At 37.7% G+C, this 19,317-nt stretch overlaps 1 protein-coding gene across 1 annotated transcript in view; it reads right to left on the reverse strand.

Moving 5' to 3' along the window:
* Positions 1 to 19,317, reverse strand: part of MAN1A1 (mannosidase alpha class 1A member 1) — a 151,994-nt gene that overhangs the window by 56,010 nt on the left and 76,667 nt on the right. The window contains exon 5 of the mRNA XM_074862390.1: positions 9,580 to 9,674. Coding sequence (XP_074718491.1) covers positions 9,580 to 9,674 — 95 coding nt within the window. The remainder of the gene's footprint in view (positions 1 to 9,579; positions 9,675 to 19,317) is intronic.

Consider the following 19,317-nt stretch of genomic DNA (forward strand, 5'->3'; position numbering starts at 1 on the left):
CAAGGAAGACAATAATCCTTCCATCATGTTAAGATTCCTGAAAGGAAAGAAAACTCCACAAGTCTCACCAAATGCTAAACGTAATTGAACAATTAACAAAAAAGAAACTTCAGTTTCTGTTAAAATCTAAAGCCAAAAATCAATCTGCGTGAATGTTCTTACTATTCTGATGTAGCAGACTGATTTCTAGAGAAAAAGATAACCTATTTTTATGCTGATTTGTTAAGGTCACTCTAAAAGATTAAATGGAAAATTGCCCTGAAATACATTTGATGTATTCATGAAAATGGATATGCCATGAATTTCAGAAGAACAAAAGATGTCATATGCAGTTATGACTAGTCAGTTTAAAAATTAAACATGCTTATAAAAATGGCATAAAAAACCCCCGTCAGCATTGGTATAATGAAACTGAAAAACACAAAATTCAAGTTTCACAGTATTAATAGGATTATGAAGTACTATAAAGAGAAGTTTAAAGTTCAGATAAGTGAAATAGTTATTTGTGACATACATGATGCATTTCAACTGCATCAGTTACAGGTAGGGTTTCAGCTGTCCAGCTGGGAGGTCCTAGTTTGGAGGAGGTTGAGGAGAGATCCTCTTTTATCAGCAGTAATGAGAAACCACATAATGATGAATAAAGATTTACCAATATATATACACACATATATCTATATGCATATCTGTAATGAAAGATGTACTTTGAGAAGTATTGAAGGAATTATGCTTTTGTAGCAAGAAAAAAAATGTTGTCTTCTGTAAAGATGACATCAGAACCTGTTCCCTGTAATGAATTCTGAAAAAATGTAGTTAGCAACTCTTCTTCACACTCATTATTTTAGGACAATAAGAATACAGAGTAACTACAAACATTAGTCAACTATTTAAACTAGTGATTATTTTAGAACCTAAAATACTCCTTATTTCTGATGTTAAGGAAAAACCATGTTCCTCCAGTTTTGTAATGCTGAACAGGTATTATACCCTATGCCAACAATTTAGTCAGACAGTCAAAGCATAGTGCTTGGTAGATCTCAATCCTTATTATCCACCATATCATAAAGGTACTTAAACTAGAGTAGGAAAAAAAAAACCCAACCCACATACTCTTCTATTTTGAAATTATTACTTTTAAGAATGACCTGCTCAATCTGAGAATTTAGCCAGGTGGAAGTATTAAAGTAATTCCAGTGGCAATACACAAGCAAAACACTTTGAAAATGTCTCTTGTCCCTTTCTCACCACCATTTAAAGAGTTCCCTAACAAGAAAGAAGTGCTGGATTTTGCAGGCAAAATCCCATAAATGTACATACATTGTATAAAGTATGCAAAGTGAATAATTCATAAGTGTCTTTACAATTTGTCAGTTAGAAAATTCTTAGGTGAAACAATCCTAACACAACTATCATTTTTAGATGACGTGTCTCCCTGAGGTGACTTGAATTGTGGTGGAAGTGACTGAGAAGTGCTTGTGCTCATGTATTTAATGAAACCTGAAGTCTGTATGAATTGATTTCCTTCCCTGTGAAGGAAGCCTCTTCCAACAGTCACTTTTTGTCTATTATAAGATTACCACTTACTGGACACGTTTAAATTAGGACATACACGATACAAGCAATTGAAAGGGAAATGATCTTTAACCAGTGCAAAGATTAATGTGCCTGCACTCAGGTGTTGGGAGTTCCTAGCACAGTCAATACGACCAAGGCAGGGCAGCTCAGCAGGCCAGGCACTGCACATTTATTTCAGGGCAGGATAACTGCTCCTCGAGCTAGGTTGTAGTGCCTGGCTCCCTAATGACTGTAATGGGAGCTCATTCCTGCTGCGCTGGTAAAACATACAAACGTGTCTCATCTTGAACTGAGCCTCATCCTGTACAACTCCAACTCTCAAATACATTTGGCAACTCCAAAAGAAAACTAAGGGTTTCCTTGCACCTCCTAGGCAGTGGGAAAGTACATCATACAAATAACTCCTAATTATCAGGGTGATAGTAGCAGTTATCCAGCTAAAGCAAGAGCACAAGCAACACCATCATCTATGTACTAATTTATAAAATCCTATTTTCAATAAATGCAATTTCAAAATCTTGCAGGCAGATTTCTTTGGGGAGCTAGAGAAGTTTTAACTAAAAAGTTTTAAACAAAAAGTTTTAAACAAAGGATCTGATGCAACTTTCCCATGCTTATTGCTATCCACCCTATGTCACTGTGTTTCAACGAGGGACTGGTTAATTTACAACCAGACTAGTAGAAAATTTGAAGTACCTGGCTGGTACGTGCCACCTGTTGGTACATGCCATAGGTTACCAGGGCGAACTTCCTACTCCTGATTTCTTCTAGGGCAAAACACAAACTAGTGCAACGTCCTTATCCTGACTCAAATCCCTCCTCCTTTCCAGTGCAGAAAACTTTCATATCTTCTTTATAAATACACACAAAAGCCATTTCCCTTTTTTATTAAGCCATCAAGACAAAAATTTATGATAGCTGGGGAAGGTTTTGATACCCTGAAGAGTGTCTGCTGTTGAGGGGGGCAAAACTCATTAAGTGAAGACCAAGACCCTCCTATAAACAGCGGGCTTCTGTGGGACTGTCTGGTACAAGGTTTGTTTTGTTTTATAAAAGAACAAACACTACCTATTGTTAGCACCACAGGGATCTATAAAGTGTTTGTAATCATAAATATCATGCTGAGGAATCACATTACTAATACTCACATAGGGTTTTACACAGATCCGTAGTATGATAATTATGAACTTGTAAGTACACTCATTTTACAGTGCACTAATAAACTGTGGGGAAAGAGTTAGTGTTTAAACTTAGAATTTGGGACTACGATCTCTTCCTTTGGCTAGAATGAAAGCACTTGAACTGAGAAAGATATTTTGCAGTAGTAATACTAGGTCCCAAATCCTTCCTGTGTTATTGCCAGGGGGCAGTCTCCCACACAAATTCAGTGTTACAATATTGAATTGAAGCTGCTGTTTGAATAATACAGCTTAACATTATAGGCTATCACCAAAATAATATTTTTCTTGGTTCTTTTTTTTCCCCTGCTAAACAGTTACATTTCTTGACCTATCTCATGGAATTTTTCTGATATTTTTACAATGAGATTTTTTGCATTGCTCAACAGCAAATCAGACACAACCACAGGTCAAAAAACATGGTGACGTGTACTGATACCTACAAACAGAAAATCTAAATTTTAATAACACTCTCTGACCAATTTTTTTAATTTTATATGTGACCATGAAAGAATTATTTATATGGAAACTCAAGAGGAAAAAAGAAAGCTGTTTGTTTTTTTTTAATGAAATATGATTTTATAATAGTTCATTTGATTCTTATTGAATATAAAGCACTAGTCATTCAATGCAGAACTGGCTACTCATTTCAGATGAGGCAAAGACACAGCAAGCAATTTGCTTACTGTGGTGTTCTAACCCATTCTAAAGCAATGTAATTGCTAATCAGACAACATATAACATGGTGATATAAAAATGCCCCAAACACAAAACTATTTTTCAAGTTTATTTTGCATCCAGTAATGACTGAAGAAATGTAAACTTGTATATGAATCATGCAAGGAACCAGCACCTGAAATGGCAGTGCTAAAAAACCGTACCCTTTGTTGAAATCATCCTTGTCACTAGCTACTTATAAGTTAGAATGGAATTCATTTCCTCAACTTGGAAAGTTAGTTCTTTCAATTATCTGCCTAAGGTCTTCTTTAGTCAATGGAAAGAGATCAGTATCTCTAGAAGGCAAATCATTCTATGCCAAAACATATGTTTTAACACCAGACAAATAACTTTTAGATAGATAAAGTTCAGCTAGGATTTATCTCTTTGCATCCAGTGCTAATACAAATCCACACCGTGATCCAAATGCCTGAAAGAAAAATGTCTGGTTTCAATTGATCTGTTTTGCTACAGGGGAAATCTCAGTGTTTAACTCAATATCCAAATCCTTTTTGTTACTGTTACCACTTTAATTTATTACATCAGTGAAGCATTTGCCAAAACCACACACACAAAGCCTTTATTAAGCATGCAAACTAGACTACTTTTAGCCTTTTTTTTCCTTAGGAAGTTTTGATTTCTTCCTCTAAAATTATGCCTAAGTTAGATGGAAGGGATAAAATTAAAGTTTTCATCTAAACACACAACTTCTGCACGGTCCTACAATGACAAAACTGTGCAGACAACGCAAGTTTTTCCTCTCTAAAACCCCTTTATAAAACAGATTTTTTTTTCCCCCAAAGATAGTAAAATTTGAAGAATAAGCTTTATTTAACTCTGTAGTTTTTGGTTTGTTTTTTTTTTTTTTTTTTTTTTTAAATTTAATTTAGACACTAGAGTTAATAGTGCAAACCAAAAAAATTAAATTAGCCATCCCGATTGAATCTCTGCAAGAAAGTGTTTGTTGAGTCACTAGGGCAAGTAAAAGCACGAACCACTAATTCTGTTAAAGAATTTAATATCATACAAACTACTTGATGCTTAGGAAAATTTTGCAAAATAACACAACAATCACATTTCAGGCATTTCTGACAGTGTAAGTGGGGGAATTAAGCTGTCCAAAAAGGTTTACTGAATTTACGTGTTTGGATCTTTTCTTCTTTATATTTTCAAACTTTCTCAATGCATTAAGATTCCTTTACAAACTATAAAGGTATATACTCTTAAGTGCATTGATTATGATGTTTTGGAAGAAGTCCCAGAACTCAGAGAACCATTCTGTTATATGCTAAAATATTTTCTTGGGAATACTAGAGTTTTTCTAATGAGGTAGCACACTAAAGACATTTTGAAGGCCAACTATTCCTCAAATGATTTAGGCACATGAGACCTTAAACCTGTTTTGAATTTGGGAATCACTTTGAAACTTTAAAATATTTTCAAGCAAGTTCTGTTGCCTAAAGCCCAACATTTCATACCTCAGTGGTTGGTTTATGAGCCACATTTCCTCCCAGGCAGAAGGTGCTGAGAGATAAGCTCCTTTAAATGCCCACAACCTAAAATACTGCCAGTACTCTGAAATACCAGAGCGTGTGCCCCAGAAGAGAACACCACCTGTGCCTGTGTCACCCTGGCAGACACTGTGGCATTTTAGCGTAAAATCCCTCTCCAAAGCAGCCAGGCTCTGGTTGGGCAAGCCAGACTGGTGGAGGAGAGCCACCCTGCTTGGCACTACTGTCATGGAACAGGAATCTTAGCTGGTGGTAAAACTTAAAGCATTCAAAATAAAAAATGATGGTTATATTTTTCCTTGTTATTTTATTTTTCTCAAGTAATATGAGAGAAAAAAGGTTGTTTTTGAAGCTGTGCTGTGGGTTCTTGTTCTGAACCCACGCAGTGGCTCTGACGGCTCAGCAGCTCCAAGAAACTTTGTTCACACATTGAACACTTTGAGGCCTGGAAAGGCCTTTGGCATAACTTCAATGTTCTGTACAAATTGTAGTGATTTAAAAAATAATAATAAATTTTTTTAAAAGTCAAAAGAGGACCTTCCTTTAAAATCATGCTGACAACACGCCAATAGCATAAATATTGCCGTTTTTTCACTTCCATCCTTAGTGATCTACAAATGAGTAACTATTTTGTTCAAACAATTTAGCAGGGCCTCTGCTATCTCACCTCACAAAATATGTAATATTGAATTCAACTGAGGTCCACTGTTAATGTATGATCAATGTTAAACTGTAAAAGGCAAAGAATCCTGAGTTGACATCAGGCACAATAAATATTCGACATTTATGTCAAGTAAATCTTACCACTCCCTGTGGCTTGATTTTAATACAAATTAATCAAATTCATTTCAAACTCCTCCTTTTTGACTTCTATTAAGCTTCCCTGCTCTGACCCACTCCACCCATACCTCACAGCTTTTCTTTCTATACAGAACTTCCCATGGTCCCTATATCCATAAATGCTTACATAATTTACATTTGTCACTGAGGCAGTGGAACAATCACAGTATCCCCCTTAGCCACAACAATACTCGCAAACAGGCTGGACATCCAAAAAACTCATTTCCAGTTTGTTCTATTTCCAGAAATAAAAATATTATTTACTTCAGTCAAAAACTTTTTCATTAAGGTAAGGCATAACTGTTTTTCAAAGTTCCATATGCACTTAAAGGTTATATGATACATTGATTCTCCATAAAAAGCCAGGCACCTTAATGCCTAACAGTATTGCCACATCATAGCACACAAGGGATAATAAATAACCTTAAAAAAAATCCAACTGGTCAACATATAGAAAGGAAAGATTTTATGGAAAATATATTCTTTCATATAAGAATCCTCCTGGGTTGCTTATTAGAAAGTAGTAATGATGTCTTATTGGAGCTAATAGTGACTACAAAAAGATACAGGTCTGCTTTCAAAGGGGGAAAAAGTGACATAAAGAGACAATTTCCATCCAAAAGAGAAAAAATATTGTACAGGGTCTTATACTCAGAAGTTTATTCCTGACTGATCCAACAGACTAACAACAATCTGGGTGCTCTGTACTTCACAGCTGGCCGTCACCCCATAAGCACAAGCCCCATACAGCTTCCTTTTTAGTAGTTACAGGGGTAAAAATAAATAGATACATTTAAAAGGTTACTTGATCCTGCAAACATGATACAAGCTGGGTATTTGTTAAGATTACTTAGCTCACTAAGAGAGTTATAATTTCATATTTTTTATGTGTATAAATCTGAGAGACATATTACAGAAATACACAAGCAATCCAATTGCTCAGTCATAAATTACTTGATGGTTTTAGAGAGAAAGGGAAATGAAAATTTTAGCATGAATAAGCCAGATTGTCACAGCTCACTGAGAAGAAAAACAAATGATCATGAACCAGTGGTATTTTAAGAAGCTGTTATAGTTGGTGTTTTAGAAGTACTGAAGATGTAATATCTAAACAAAGGATTTGGGTGAGGGAGGAAAATAAGTAAGTCAGTAAGTAAATAAAAGTGGCTTTGCCAGCTTGTGCTCCTTATCACCAAAAGAAGAATCAAAGGTATCTGTCAAGCCACAACTGCTTTATACACATTCTCCCTTTGCAGCCTCTCTTTGTACCAGTGTTTTCGGCCAGAATAGTCAACGAGCGTTATACAACACTGATTACTCAAATAAGCAAGTGAGACATAAAAGGAACTTCAAATTTGTCAGTGTGAGCAGAGGTGAAAAACAGATGCTGAAGATGAACTGAAGATACAGAGCAATATCAAGAACATCAGAAATATGGAAACGCAACTGAAACAAGCTACCAATCTAATTACTTAAAATGTACTTCAGAGACAAAAGGAAATTTTACAAACACACTTGAGAATTGGTTAATAATTTTAGCTGAGGAATGGTACAGTGAACTTTTTAATATATTTGATAATTAGGGTTCCACAAGTAAGACAGTATGTGTCCCATGGTCATTAAGTCATGAGGAAAGAAGCAGACGAAGAAAAAAAATGGAGAAGAGAAAGAGTACAAGACTTTAGGTGGATGGATGCCTTTGGTATGTAAGGACCCACTCAGACAAAAGCACATATATATCTTTATACACAGGCACGCAAGCAGAGAGCAAGTCTGGCTATGATGATACAGGACAAGCAGAGAAAACAAACTATTTTGTGAAGAACATTTGCATGGTGAAACAAATATCCAGTTCATCTGTTAATCCAAAACCAGTCATTTAAAAATAACCACTGACACCCACAATCTATTGTGAGTGTTCTCCAATTTGAAGCATAAATCAGAATAAAATCAAATAAAATACTAATCAGAAATGAGGCATATTAGATCTGTAATATGACGGCTTCGGTGGCTTAGCATTTCCTAAGCCTGGATGACAGTGTATTTGTTTATGCACAGTATTATGGAAGAGTTATCTATTGAAGGTCAAATCTAGACAGATGTGCAAGGATTCAGAATGAATAACCAAGAACCTAGCATTTAAAGTAACTTTTTCTGCCATAGTAAAGGAAGTTATCTGGGCAGAGATTCATTTCCACTTGGGTGCCAGATACAAAATAAATCCCTTTTACCACCTTGTAGTGTCTGTGGCTGGCATTTGTAGTGCATGACAACAGTTGTTTTGAGAAGCTAGGAACAAAACCATAAAGACTCACCACAGGATTTGAACTATTTGCAAAAACCACTGATATATTTAGTAGATAAGCACAGATTTAGATAAGGGCTACATATAAAACAAATTTTTAGCCTAAATACCTTAAATACGTTTACATACACTGTGTAGAATAAGGTGCTGTTGTGTTGCAATTACAAACGTACGCGAAGGTTTCATACTCAGAAGTTTTTGTAAGAGCTTAAAAACAAAAAACCAACAAACCTCAAGCTGTTGTGCTACTGAACTTGTGCAGAACTCATTAAAATCTGTTGAGAAGAAATCATTAGCATGCATATAAGTAACCAGTCAAAGTCCAAGGATCATCATCAGGCAGCAGTTAATCAGCCCCTTCAATGATGAGAAAGTTCGGGAGGCGCTAACTGCCTCCCGCTCCTGCACACAGACATGCTTTTTGCCTCCCGCCCCTGTTTGAAAGGAAGGTGGAAGGTAAGCCTGTCTCAACTGACACAGCTGGGGGTTTCTGTAGGACTGGGTCTCAGTGGTTTACTGGGAAGCCCGAAGCAAACACAGCCAACCAAGCAAGCACAGCAGTGTATGTCCCACTCTGGGGAAAGGGTGCACCCATAAATACAGATCAAGCAGAGAACAGTGGAACATGCTGACTGTCAAGGAGGTAATCACGCAAAAAACCTACAACACAACACCAACACGTGCACATGTGAAATGCTCCTTGATTTGCTTCCTTGTGACAGGTGGTGTGGGGGTTTACCCACAATATGAAGAAAGCTGATGTGTCCTTACGAATACACAAATATAACCCACAGGTATAACTCTCAATATTCTTCTCCAGGCAGTGCAAAGAACACATTTTCTTTACCAGCACAGTATCACTGCTAGCAGGCCTGGGGGGCAGACCAAGGAATTGCTGACATCTGTCTGAAGTCAGATACTAGAGGCCAGAGTGACTTCACGAGAGCATGCATCTCCTACAGAAAACATGCTGTGTTTTGGGAGAGGATGCAAAACAAGTCACTTGTAGCAGATATTACTCTCATTTTTTGATATGCTACTGAAGGACATGCTGATACTACATTTGAGAACAGGTGAAAATAATAGTACAAAGTGGCTGGAAACCTTACCTGTTCAGAGTAGCATATGTCCTTTTGCTCTTACCCTACTTATAACAACACTAAAAGCAATAGAGGACTTCGGGAAAAGTGGTGAGCAACATACTAAGTGACAAAAAAGCTCCTTATTCTCCTTATTCTGAGGTGAATAAATGTATTTCTATATGCATTCTTGTATGTGCAATGTATATCTACTTAAATTTCCTAATGTAAACTGTAGAACCAAGGATCTTATGTCAACTTTTACCTAGCTGGAAAGACAAAAACTGTGCAGCAATTGTAGCAGTTCTGTGGTGAAGACAGTTTCAACATAACTTTTTTATATGCTCCAGTCACCAAAAAAGCACTTGGTTTACCTCTTAATATTAAGTAACGCCCAAGGTATCCCAGTGGGAGTGTTGAAAGCAGGTAGCAATTTCTCTCCAAGCTCTACTGCCTTCTTTCGGAAAACCTGGAAATTAAGAAGAAACAAAGTGTTGGAAAATGCATTCTTGCTCCCACTAAATTAATTTAGATAATACCATTATTGAGCGTATGGTACAAGTCATCTCAGCACAATGAAGCATCCCTGCTTTTTTAGACTGACGTCAAAGGAACGAAGCAGCACAACCTGTTTTCCATTACACACAGTAACAGAAGAACTTGTACAGCAGGATCAGACAGTGGCAATCCCCAGGTGACCTGCGTCTGGCATGACCAGCATCACACTAGAGACATCAGCGTGGCCAGATCTGCTCTGGTTTGCGTAGAGCTGCTTGCGTGCTCCCCACCATGCCTGCCAGGAACTCTGGGGTCAGGGAGAGGGCTGCTGGCTGGGCACACTGCTGGATCCAGACCCGCTCGCAGGCAGCTAGCTCCCTGTCCCAAGCAACACCTCCTCCCAGAGCAGTGGGATGCAGCCGCAGAAATGCCGCCTCTCCTCTTTGTCAGACAGATGAATGGTGGCTCAGCATGCTGTGGGAACCCAGGCTGTGAACCTGCCATACTGCAAATGTGCTGTACAGGCAGTCTATGGCAAAAGCACCGCTCCCACCTCTCAAAAGAAAAAGTATGTTTTTGCAGCATCGCAGTCTTTATGGACTCATACCCAGATGGTATCAATGCCACGATTAATCCAAAAATTGGAATATAATCCCACAGGTATGTGAGACTTTAGCACCTAAAGGGGTTTCAGCTTTCATCTTAAAAACATGAAGAAGAAAGACCCTAAATGCTTAACATATGCCCACAAGAAGGACAAACAATTTAACATCAGGAACTTTTATGACCAGCGTTATAGTTACAAAGCTAGAACAAAGAGGATTTTGCTCTCCTTCAACTGCCAGCCCAGCTCAGGTTACATTAACCTGACTTTCTGAGCACTGAGTGCTCTAGTAAGACAGTTTTTAATTAGAAGCAATATTGTTCCAACTTAAATATAGAAACCTATTTAGTGATTTCAGTATGTGGATGTTCAAGGACTATTTGCTTGGAATTACACTGGGATCCTGCACAACACTGAAAGGGATTATCCCAAGTGTAGTAGCCAAAATAGCAAAGTCACCTTCATCGTTCTCTCTTTCTAATAATTGCTCCCTTCAATTCATTTTTTTCTTCTCAGACATATTTATGATGAATTTTTACTTATTTATGTATTGGAAATCAACTTACACATCTGATGCATCTCATGGTGTAGCCTAGTACAGTATAGCAAATTTTCGGAGAAGAAACAAAATGCATGTGTGCTTATGTGAATACATAAATAAAGACAGTTGCTGGTCAAAACAAGGTAATGAAGAAATTTCTTTCCACACAAATAAAATACAATTTATAAAATACCACTTTCTAATGGCCACTTTGAGGAAAGGTATTTATTATTGAAAAATACATGATCAGGAGAGAGTATAAAACTCTGGGATAACACATTACCATAAAGAAGCTCCAGACTACCCCACAGTCTCTTCATATGACACAGATCTCAAGATTTCTGTGACAACAGTCCAAGATCTAGAATTACAGTACAAGATATTTTGAAGGAGGTTAAGTAATTTGAAGCCAAATTATGGCTGGAGTCTGAAAACTTTTTCAAGTGGATTGCATGTGAGTGCTGGAAGAAACTTTGAGCAAGGCAGCAGGGAAAACAATTTGCTTGGAAATCCCTTCATAATCCACATTGTTTCTGACTTCCCAGTTTACCAATCGCATGCATTCTGCTTAGAATTAGTTATGGACTTGTGATCTTCATCCAGCATATTATTCAGTCTCCCCAAGGGTTAAAACCTCGAGGGACACTCAGAAACAGTTGGTGCAGAATTATCTTGTAGATTTCCTTGAGAGGAGCAAGGGACAGTTAACCCCACCAGCAGCACACAAGCTTTCCCCTTGTTACACTATGCAGCCACATTTTTTCACTTTGGTCTGTTGAACCCAAACCTATGCTTTGCTCTTTCAGCACAAGACAGGCCTCCTCAGCCTTTCACAGCATATGGTGTGATCAACTCATCAGTTTACCTTAGCACCTCTGCCCAAAAACACTGAAGTATTATCAGGAGAGCAATTTCCATGACCCTCCCAAGCAATGGGCACACAAGGACCTCAAATTTCTGTAGAAGCATCTGCTGCACAGCGTAAAACCCTATCTTCAGCCGTATGTAAAGGGGGTAGATATTTTATTTTATGGAATGTGGTTAAAGGTGCCATATGTACTTTTAAAACCTGTATTTAAGGACAAGAGGAGATCTCCCTTTCAAAAAGCATATAGATATTTACCCGTAGCAGTGGAGGAAGGCTCAGTAACTGCTGTACCTTACAGGCTGTATTAATCCTTTGTCATTAAAGAGATTACATGCAAGCTCAGAAAGGGGTCTGTTACCATAACTGCTTCTGGACAAAAATGTAACATTTTAGTATCTTAATTAAACATTTGATATAGAGCAATAATGCTTTACTTTCAAATATTTCTACAAATTCTCACATAGTTTTTCAATTCTATTGTATTTCTTTTATAAATTAACAACCCATTTCTTTCAAAATAAAATTGTCTACTTTGTGGACATGCCAAAAAATAAACACATCCGATATGAAGCAGTAAGGAAATACTGTTCGACATATGGATATGCAAGGAAGAAGTAATTCACTTCTGATAAGGACAGTGCTCTGACCACCAACATTAGAACAGACAGTGAAGCCGGGCATTCTAACATCTTTCTTGTCCAAAATGCACCTTTTCCAATGTAGTAAACAATTTTCCTAGTAGCCAACTAGGAAAAGAGAACTAAAAAATGATTTTTAAACCATCACACAAGTTTGGATCAAGTCGAGGTGAAGATGTACTTCTTGTTTACAACAGTATTTCAACAGGTAATTAGTAATAACCAATGCATGTTAGTGATTTTCCTTCCCCTTCCAAAGTTAAAAAAAATTTCAACTATGGACATTATCCAATTTTATATCTAGGGCTAATTTAACAAGCTGAACAACTGACTGCTAAATCACTATCTATTAAGTAGAACAGTATAGGCAAGAATGACAAGAATACAACACTCTGCATGACTGAACACAATAAATAGCAACTTCACACAGCAAAACTGTGCTCTTTCAGCAAGGGTAAAAAGGTGAAGATTAATAAAGGAACCACTCTATTTTTCAATTTGCAGCTTTAGCAGTTAAAAAACAATAATATGAAAAGTGGGTGTTTTAATTATTGCACACCTTCCACAACATTCATTGTATTTTTCTTCTGCAGAAACTTCTAATATTAGACAAGAAATAAATATTGTACAGGGTAAGATATTTTTTCAGATAATAAAAGTAAATAAACAATAGAGACTTCTCCTTAATATCTCTACTACTGACATGAATTTCAACTTTTTGCGAAGCCCTAATCTCTCCCCACTATCTCTCAAGTAAAGTAACTTTTTGGTAAGCAAAAATTATGACAACCTTTACTGAGATGCACAGAGTAAAGGGAGAAATGACAGAACACAAAACCTAGAGCCATTATTTGTAATAAAGGAAAAGATCTACAGCAAAATTTCCCATCCCAATGGTTATCTTGAGAGGTGTGAGGATTTTTCCTGGCCTCTCCTCATGGCTGCTCAGTCAGCAGTGAGGAAGGCTTACTTACACAAAGTACTCCAACTGGATTAGACCTGGCAGAAGCTGTCACAGTCCCACGCCTGCACCCACCCTTCACTCCACACTTTGTTCCCATGGTTTAAATATTTACCTACAAGTTTAAAAGTCTACAGGCCACTCCCAGGACCTCCATGACTGGCTCCACTGCTCTATCATATCTAGACTGCATGCTTTTTATGGAAGAGGGACTGTGGAATTATTTACCTGACATGTCAGCTGTCCTGTCATCAGGTGATGCAATGAATAAGCCACACTGCCATCAATCCCTTCTTGTAAATTGAGGATTCAGAGGAAAGTATTATGGTTACCTTTAAAAAGCAACTAAAACACTAAAAATTGCACTGACATTTAACTCAGCTAGATACTATACTACAACAAAGAAAATTATTCTAAGTGAAGCACTGTGATTCAGTCAGAAATATATGATCAGTGTGTAACACTATAAAGTTAGGTAGGGTACTAAATGCTTCCTCAAGCATTTCTCTCTAACCTGATTTTTGCCAGAAGACAAATTTTGGATGTGAGATAATCCTTTTTAAATTCAATGTATTATTAACGTTTTTAAAAAAGTTTATGTAAGATCTCTAACAAACTTGTTTGATATTGATTCTCACTGTGTGAAGGTCCTGTGTAAGAAGGACTGCTCTGTGGAATAAGTACACAGACTTCTTCACACTCTGCAGTCCTACTCATAATTAAAATTATCACTAAAGCAAATTGGATACTTACTATAGTCATATAATAGCTTATACAGAAAATAGAGTTACTGCATTTTCTACTGAGATCTGTTTATATTAGTAGGCTGCGAATTGTTAGTTAAAATAAACTCAGTGCTCAGTAAACCAGCATCTTCATTGTCCTTTGAGTTACCAATCTCAAGTGCCTTACAAACACAAAAGTCACTCCAAATCATCACCATTACTTCAAGGCAGCAATTCTTTGAACAACATTTGAGTAAGCTTTAATACGCAAACAAGAAATCCACCTCACTGCTGCACACAGTCAGCTGTCCTGTTACTGTCTGTTCTTTCCACAGGCAACACACATACCAAGGCAGGGAACAAAACATTACTTTCTCACTCCATTAGATATTCTTAATTATTTTTTAAATACATATAAATACTTTTGGTCTTCATAAGAGACAAAAAACTGATCTGGGAACTTCCCCAACCACACAACCCCTGCACAAGCTGCTAGGAGGTATGCTTTTACACAACACTGTACCTATGCACATCGTGATTCCCAATGTCAAAAGTCATCCACTTCCTCAGGAACTATAATCTGCATCTTTCATTCTAGTAGGACATTTACATATACAGTACTTCCAGCAGCCATTTTCCTACACTAATTGTTTTTCTAATAAAAATTTCCTTATTTCTCTCAAATGTGATCTTAATTCAGTGAGGCACTCCTGCTTAGAAAAGCAGTTTGGGTATGGGATTGTTTTGGTTCTGCTTACTTTGTGCCACTGATGCAAATATAGAGGTTTTGTATGTGAATTAGGACACAGAGACAAACTTCGGATGAAAAAGAAGTTGTGAGTTTAATGAACCAAGTTTTCCAAATACCCACTTAATTTAAAGCAGTTACTTGCATTCTCTGCACAACCTTGTGGCATGCAAATATCAAGTGTGCTTTGTGATTTTTTTCTTTTTAATGGCTTTAGAGAAGAAGCCTTTTCCTTTTAAGAGATTGTTAAAAGAGGTCATACATCCAGAACTGCGTTGCTCATTTAGAAGACCCAATCCCACAATCAATCAGATTTTACAGACTCTTGTGTCCGTTATCAAATCTTATTAGGGAAAACAGTGTTCCCAAGAAGAAATAAGGATCTGCCTGCAAAGACGTAACTGCAGGGCGAAGACCAGAGCTGTCATCTGGTGAGCACTGGCTTTCATTATAGTGCAAGAATGTTATCTCCTCTGGATAAACAAAAATGTTTCCTCTGGCTGGAATGACAAACCCTTTTGAAAATGTTACATTACCTCATCATAGATTTAATTGATGTTGCTAATCGGGAAGAAAACAAAAAAATATCTTAGAATTGAGTATGAGACACGTCTAATTACAAAAGAGCGTAACATGGTACAATATCATAAATTAAAGGACAGAATTCTGCCTTAAAAGGTCCTCCATACAAGGGACACCAGAAGTTAAATTTGAACACCAGAGGAAACAATCCTTTTTGGTTTTTTTCTCAACTGACAAAGACATTTTCTCCACATTTCTAACTCTGTCAAATTAAGTATTTTTCATTTTTGTTTGGTATTTACAGATAGAAACTGACAAGCCAAGTAAGATTCATTGTTTTCTTTCCTGTACCTGACTGCCTTTCCCAGTAGGGTAAGGAATGAATATTTCAGTGCAAAATCAGGAAATGAGAGCAGAAAAATGAACAGGGACAGGCCGCTTTGCTGCTCTTCTGAACACTGAATAGAAACACTTTCAGCGTAACAAATGTTGGTTTAGGTTTAAAGCAATCTCCTAACAAAAGAGAACTCTCTTAGAAGAACTTGTTCCAATACCTTCTTCCCTGAAAGACAATCCAGGATTTTTGCTATGCTTGCATTTGTTTTATTTTTACAATGAAAAATTAGAAATGCTACAAAAATTGTGGTGCTCCACGTGAAATATCAGAATAGTTGAAATACAGTGTAAGCTGAATTCTTCTACTATCTCTAATACTGAGTGACACAACACTTCAGTGTCATATTATTTGAAACCGTTTTCTGTAACATATTTTCAGTGTTTATGACACCTGGATAAGTTACACAGCTGCTGGCATTAATTCAGCAGCAATTACTGCTTTTACAGTTACTGTCACCTTGACACTAGCAGGTGGTTTTGAGTTTAATTTCATTCAGTCCTGACTGGTGGCTGAGCCAAGTCAGTTATGAATTATCTGTTCTACAAGGTGAGGAGACAGTTAATAACATTCCTGGAAACAAGCACTGTAAAGAGTCACATCAGCGTGGTAGCCAGTACCAACAGAAGGAGCCCAGTAGACTTCATTTAGGACCTTCACAGCTGTAGTTGTATTTATTGTAAACCCAGATCCAGAAGTGCCAAGAGCATATTTTGAGCATTTCCCCCAGGAAACAGTCTGGGTTCAAGACCAACTTGCTAGCTCTGGGCCAGCCCTGGTCCTGCTGGACCTGAGCGGAGCACACATGAAATGCCACACCAATGCACGAGCCCACCTCCAGCCCAGGGCTGCGCCCAACCTCATGTTTTCCTACCAGGCTACAGAAGAGGACAGTGCACTAAAAACGAGTGGCTCCACTTGAGGCTGCACCTACAGTGGTCAAAGACAAGCCAGAGCTGATCAGCAGGACTGCACATGCTGACACCAGAGTCAGCATCATGCTCTTGAGTTTTGGGAAGGCTTTCCAGTTTGCAAGCATAGCGTCAGACCCAAAGCACCTTTGCCCATCTGTACCACTTTGCTCAGAGCTAATAAGCCTCCCCTCAGTCCCCAAGGCCAGAGGGTCACTGATGGCCGAGCAGAGCAGGCATGGCTCTCCTGGGGTTGCACTAACCTGGAGCTCAGAGGCTTGGCTGGATGCAAGAAGTTTCCCTACAGAGGCAAGGGGGTGCTTCTGCACTAGACACCCCAAAGCATCCCACACTGCCTGTGCTGCCCGAGCCAAACCCAGCAATGGGGCCATCCCAGGCACAGCCAGACCCAGACAGAGAAGAGCTGACTATGAGCTAGAAATCTACATTGGCACCAAGTCTGTAAAAGCACCATGAAGGAAACAAAGTGTGCTTTAGCTCCTTTACAAAGCATGGCTTGTCACACCTTCACATGAGAATATTGACCAGACAGAGCACCATTTAATTTTATTGAGAATTTAAGTCACTCCCTCCCTGGAGATCAGCAAAATGCAACTGGTCAGGTTTCTATCCCATCGGGATGCCAGCAGAGGGAGCACAAGTGAAGCTGTTACTCAGCAGAGCGCAGGGGCATCTTGGGGTTAGATGTCAGAAATCCCAGGGAAAGGGCTAAATTTAAAACAACTTAGTTTGGTAAATAATCTCAGATGCTCCCCTCTCATTAAAATTCTCAAAGCAGCACTAGTTTTCATACAAATCTCTCCCCCACATATATAAACAATATCACAGCTGTATACAGCAGGAGGAATGTTTAATTTAAAAATATGCCAGTCTGCAGCCATTCCCACAGTCCTGCTCAGCAGCTACCGTCACACAGTGCTGGGCTGGAACGTGTTAAAAGGCAAACGGTTTTCAGTGAAGAGAGCCTGGAAAATACAGATCCTGTAGTAAAAGGGGACCTTTTATCCCAGTCTAAGGCTGAAACAGCCACAGGGTAGTATTTATAATGAGATCTTCAGTACAGGGATCCAAAGCTTGTATTTAATACATCTGTGAGAGCAGCAGGCATCAGAGTGCTCAAACCTTGCAAAAACTCTAGGCACCCAAGATGACGTGGCAATTCAGGAAGGTGCACATAAGTTCCCAGCTTCTGAAAACTGTGATTGTGGAAGTATGCAAATCTTACTGGAGGCAGCTTGCAACAACTCTATCTCACCTGCAAACTGCTGGAGCAGTACATGTCTTTTTCACAACTTGAGGAAATAACAAACGTGGGTAAGCTTTTAAATTTGTACTGCCCTTTCCAGAATACTCCAGTATGCTGGTCACCAGCTTGTAGAAGCAAATCCACTTTAAAAAGATGTTTATTGCAAAAATTAGATTACATTTTTGGGAAAAGAAAAAAATCCCTTCTTCTATTCAATTAGCCTTTTTTGTTATGGTTTCACAGATGGCAAGAAAATTAATTTTCTTTTCTAGATGATTATTGTACCAAAGAAGACACACAGTACCATGAAGAGTTCCCCCCATAGAAAAGACTGTAGAGAACTTAATCAAATGGAAGTAACTGGATTAGTGAGAGATTTCCAGATTTAATCCAAATGTACATAGCAACAAGCACAAAACCCCTCAAGTTATCAGCAGTAGCTAACACATAATTACTTCAGTTGTTTTTTAACTAAAGAATTTCTAAGTAGATATATTGTGTTCAAAAACCTTATTTTGGGAAGGCCAGTAATAAATGATACAAACTAACATAAAGAAGGCAAGGCATAAAACAAAGAAATAGTAATGTACAGTAACTTATACACATCTGATTTGCACTTTAAAATTCGAAGGAATTGCTAAATAACTGCAGAATTAAAAAATCATAAAGGAAGAGTTTGTTCCAGTTATATTTAGTTATTTCCTTTTGTGCTATTCATGTGTATTTAAGATTGCTCACACAGATGTAAACTCCAAGAACTATTTAACAGGAAGAACTTTGAGACCACAAGAGAAAAAGTAACTGCTAATATATCTACTAATGTCAAGAAAGCATTAATTTTTTTAAAGCTTATGTATACTTGTGCAATTAAAAGCTTAGCTACAACCCATTAGTACCTGGAAAGCTCATGAACTGACCATTTAATAATATCTCTGTTGTAATAATTCAAGAAAAAGTGGTGATTAATGTAGTAAACAAACTTTAATGATTGCCTGTAGTAAAAGGAATTTGTTAGCTATAAAAGCCTTTGAGAATTCTAGAAGAGGATATTAACCCACTGGATATGTATTAACACTATGGTATGTTCTGCTCTGAACAACATGCAGAACTGTAAGAGGCACCATACAACTGCAAAACTGAAAGATGAACAGACACTGTGACTAAAAAAACTCCTTCCCAAGATCCCTCCATCCCCAACAAACAAACCCCCCTCAAACTTGGGGAAGTCCAACATTCAAATGCTTGGATGATGTGGAGACATACTGTCAGCCCTAGAAGCAACTTGCAGACTAACAACAGGCATGGATGTCAAAAACACAAAATACGTCACATATTTAGCACTCAGGTCTTCTACAGTTAAGGAAGATGATACGTGTATTTGAAAATATATTGGATGTGAGTAAACATGAATGGAATTTAAAATATGGCATATACA

This window comes from Strix uralensis, chromosome 3 (genome assembly GCF_047716275.1).
Source record: "Strix uralensis isolate ZFMK-TIS-50842 chromosome 3, bStrUra1, whole genome shotgun sequence".
NCBI classification, from domain to species: domain Eukaryota; kingdom Metazoa; phylum Chordata; class Aves; order Strigiformes; family Strigidae; genus Strix; species Strix uralensis.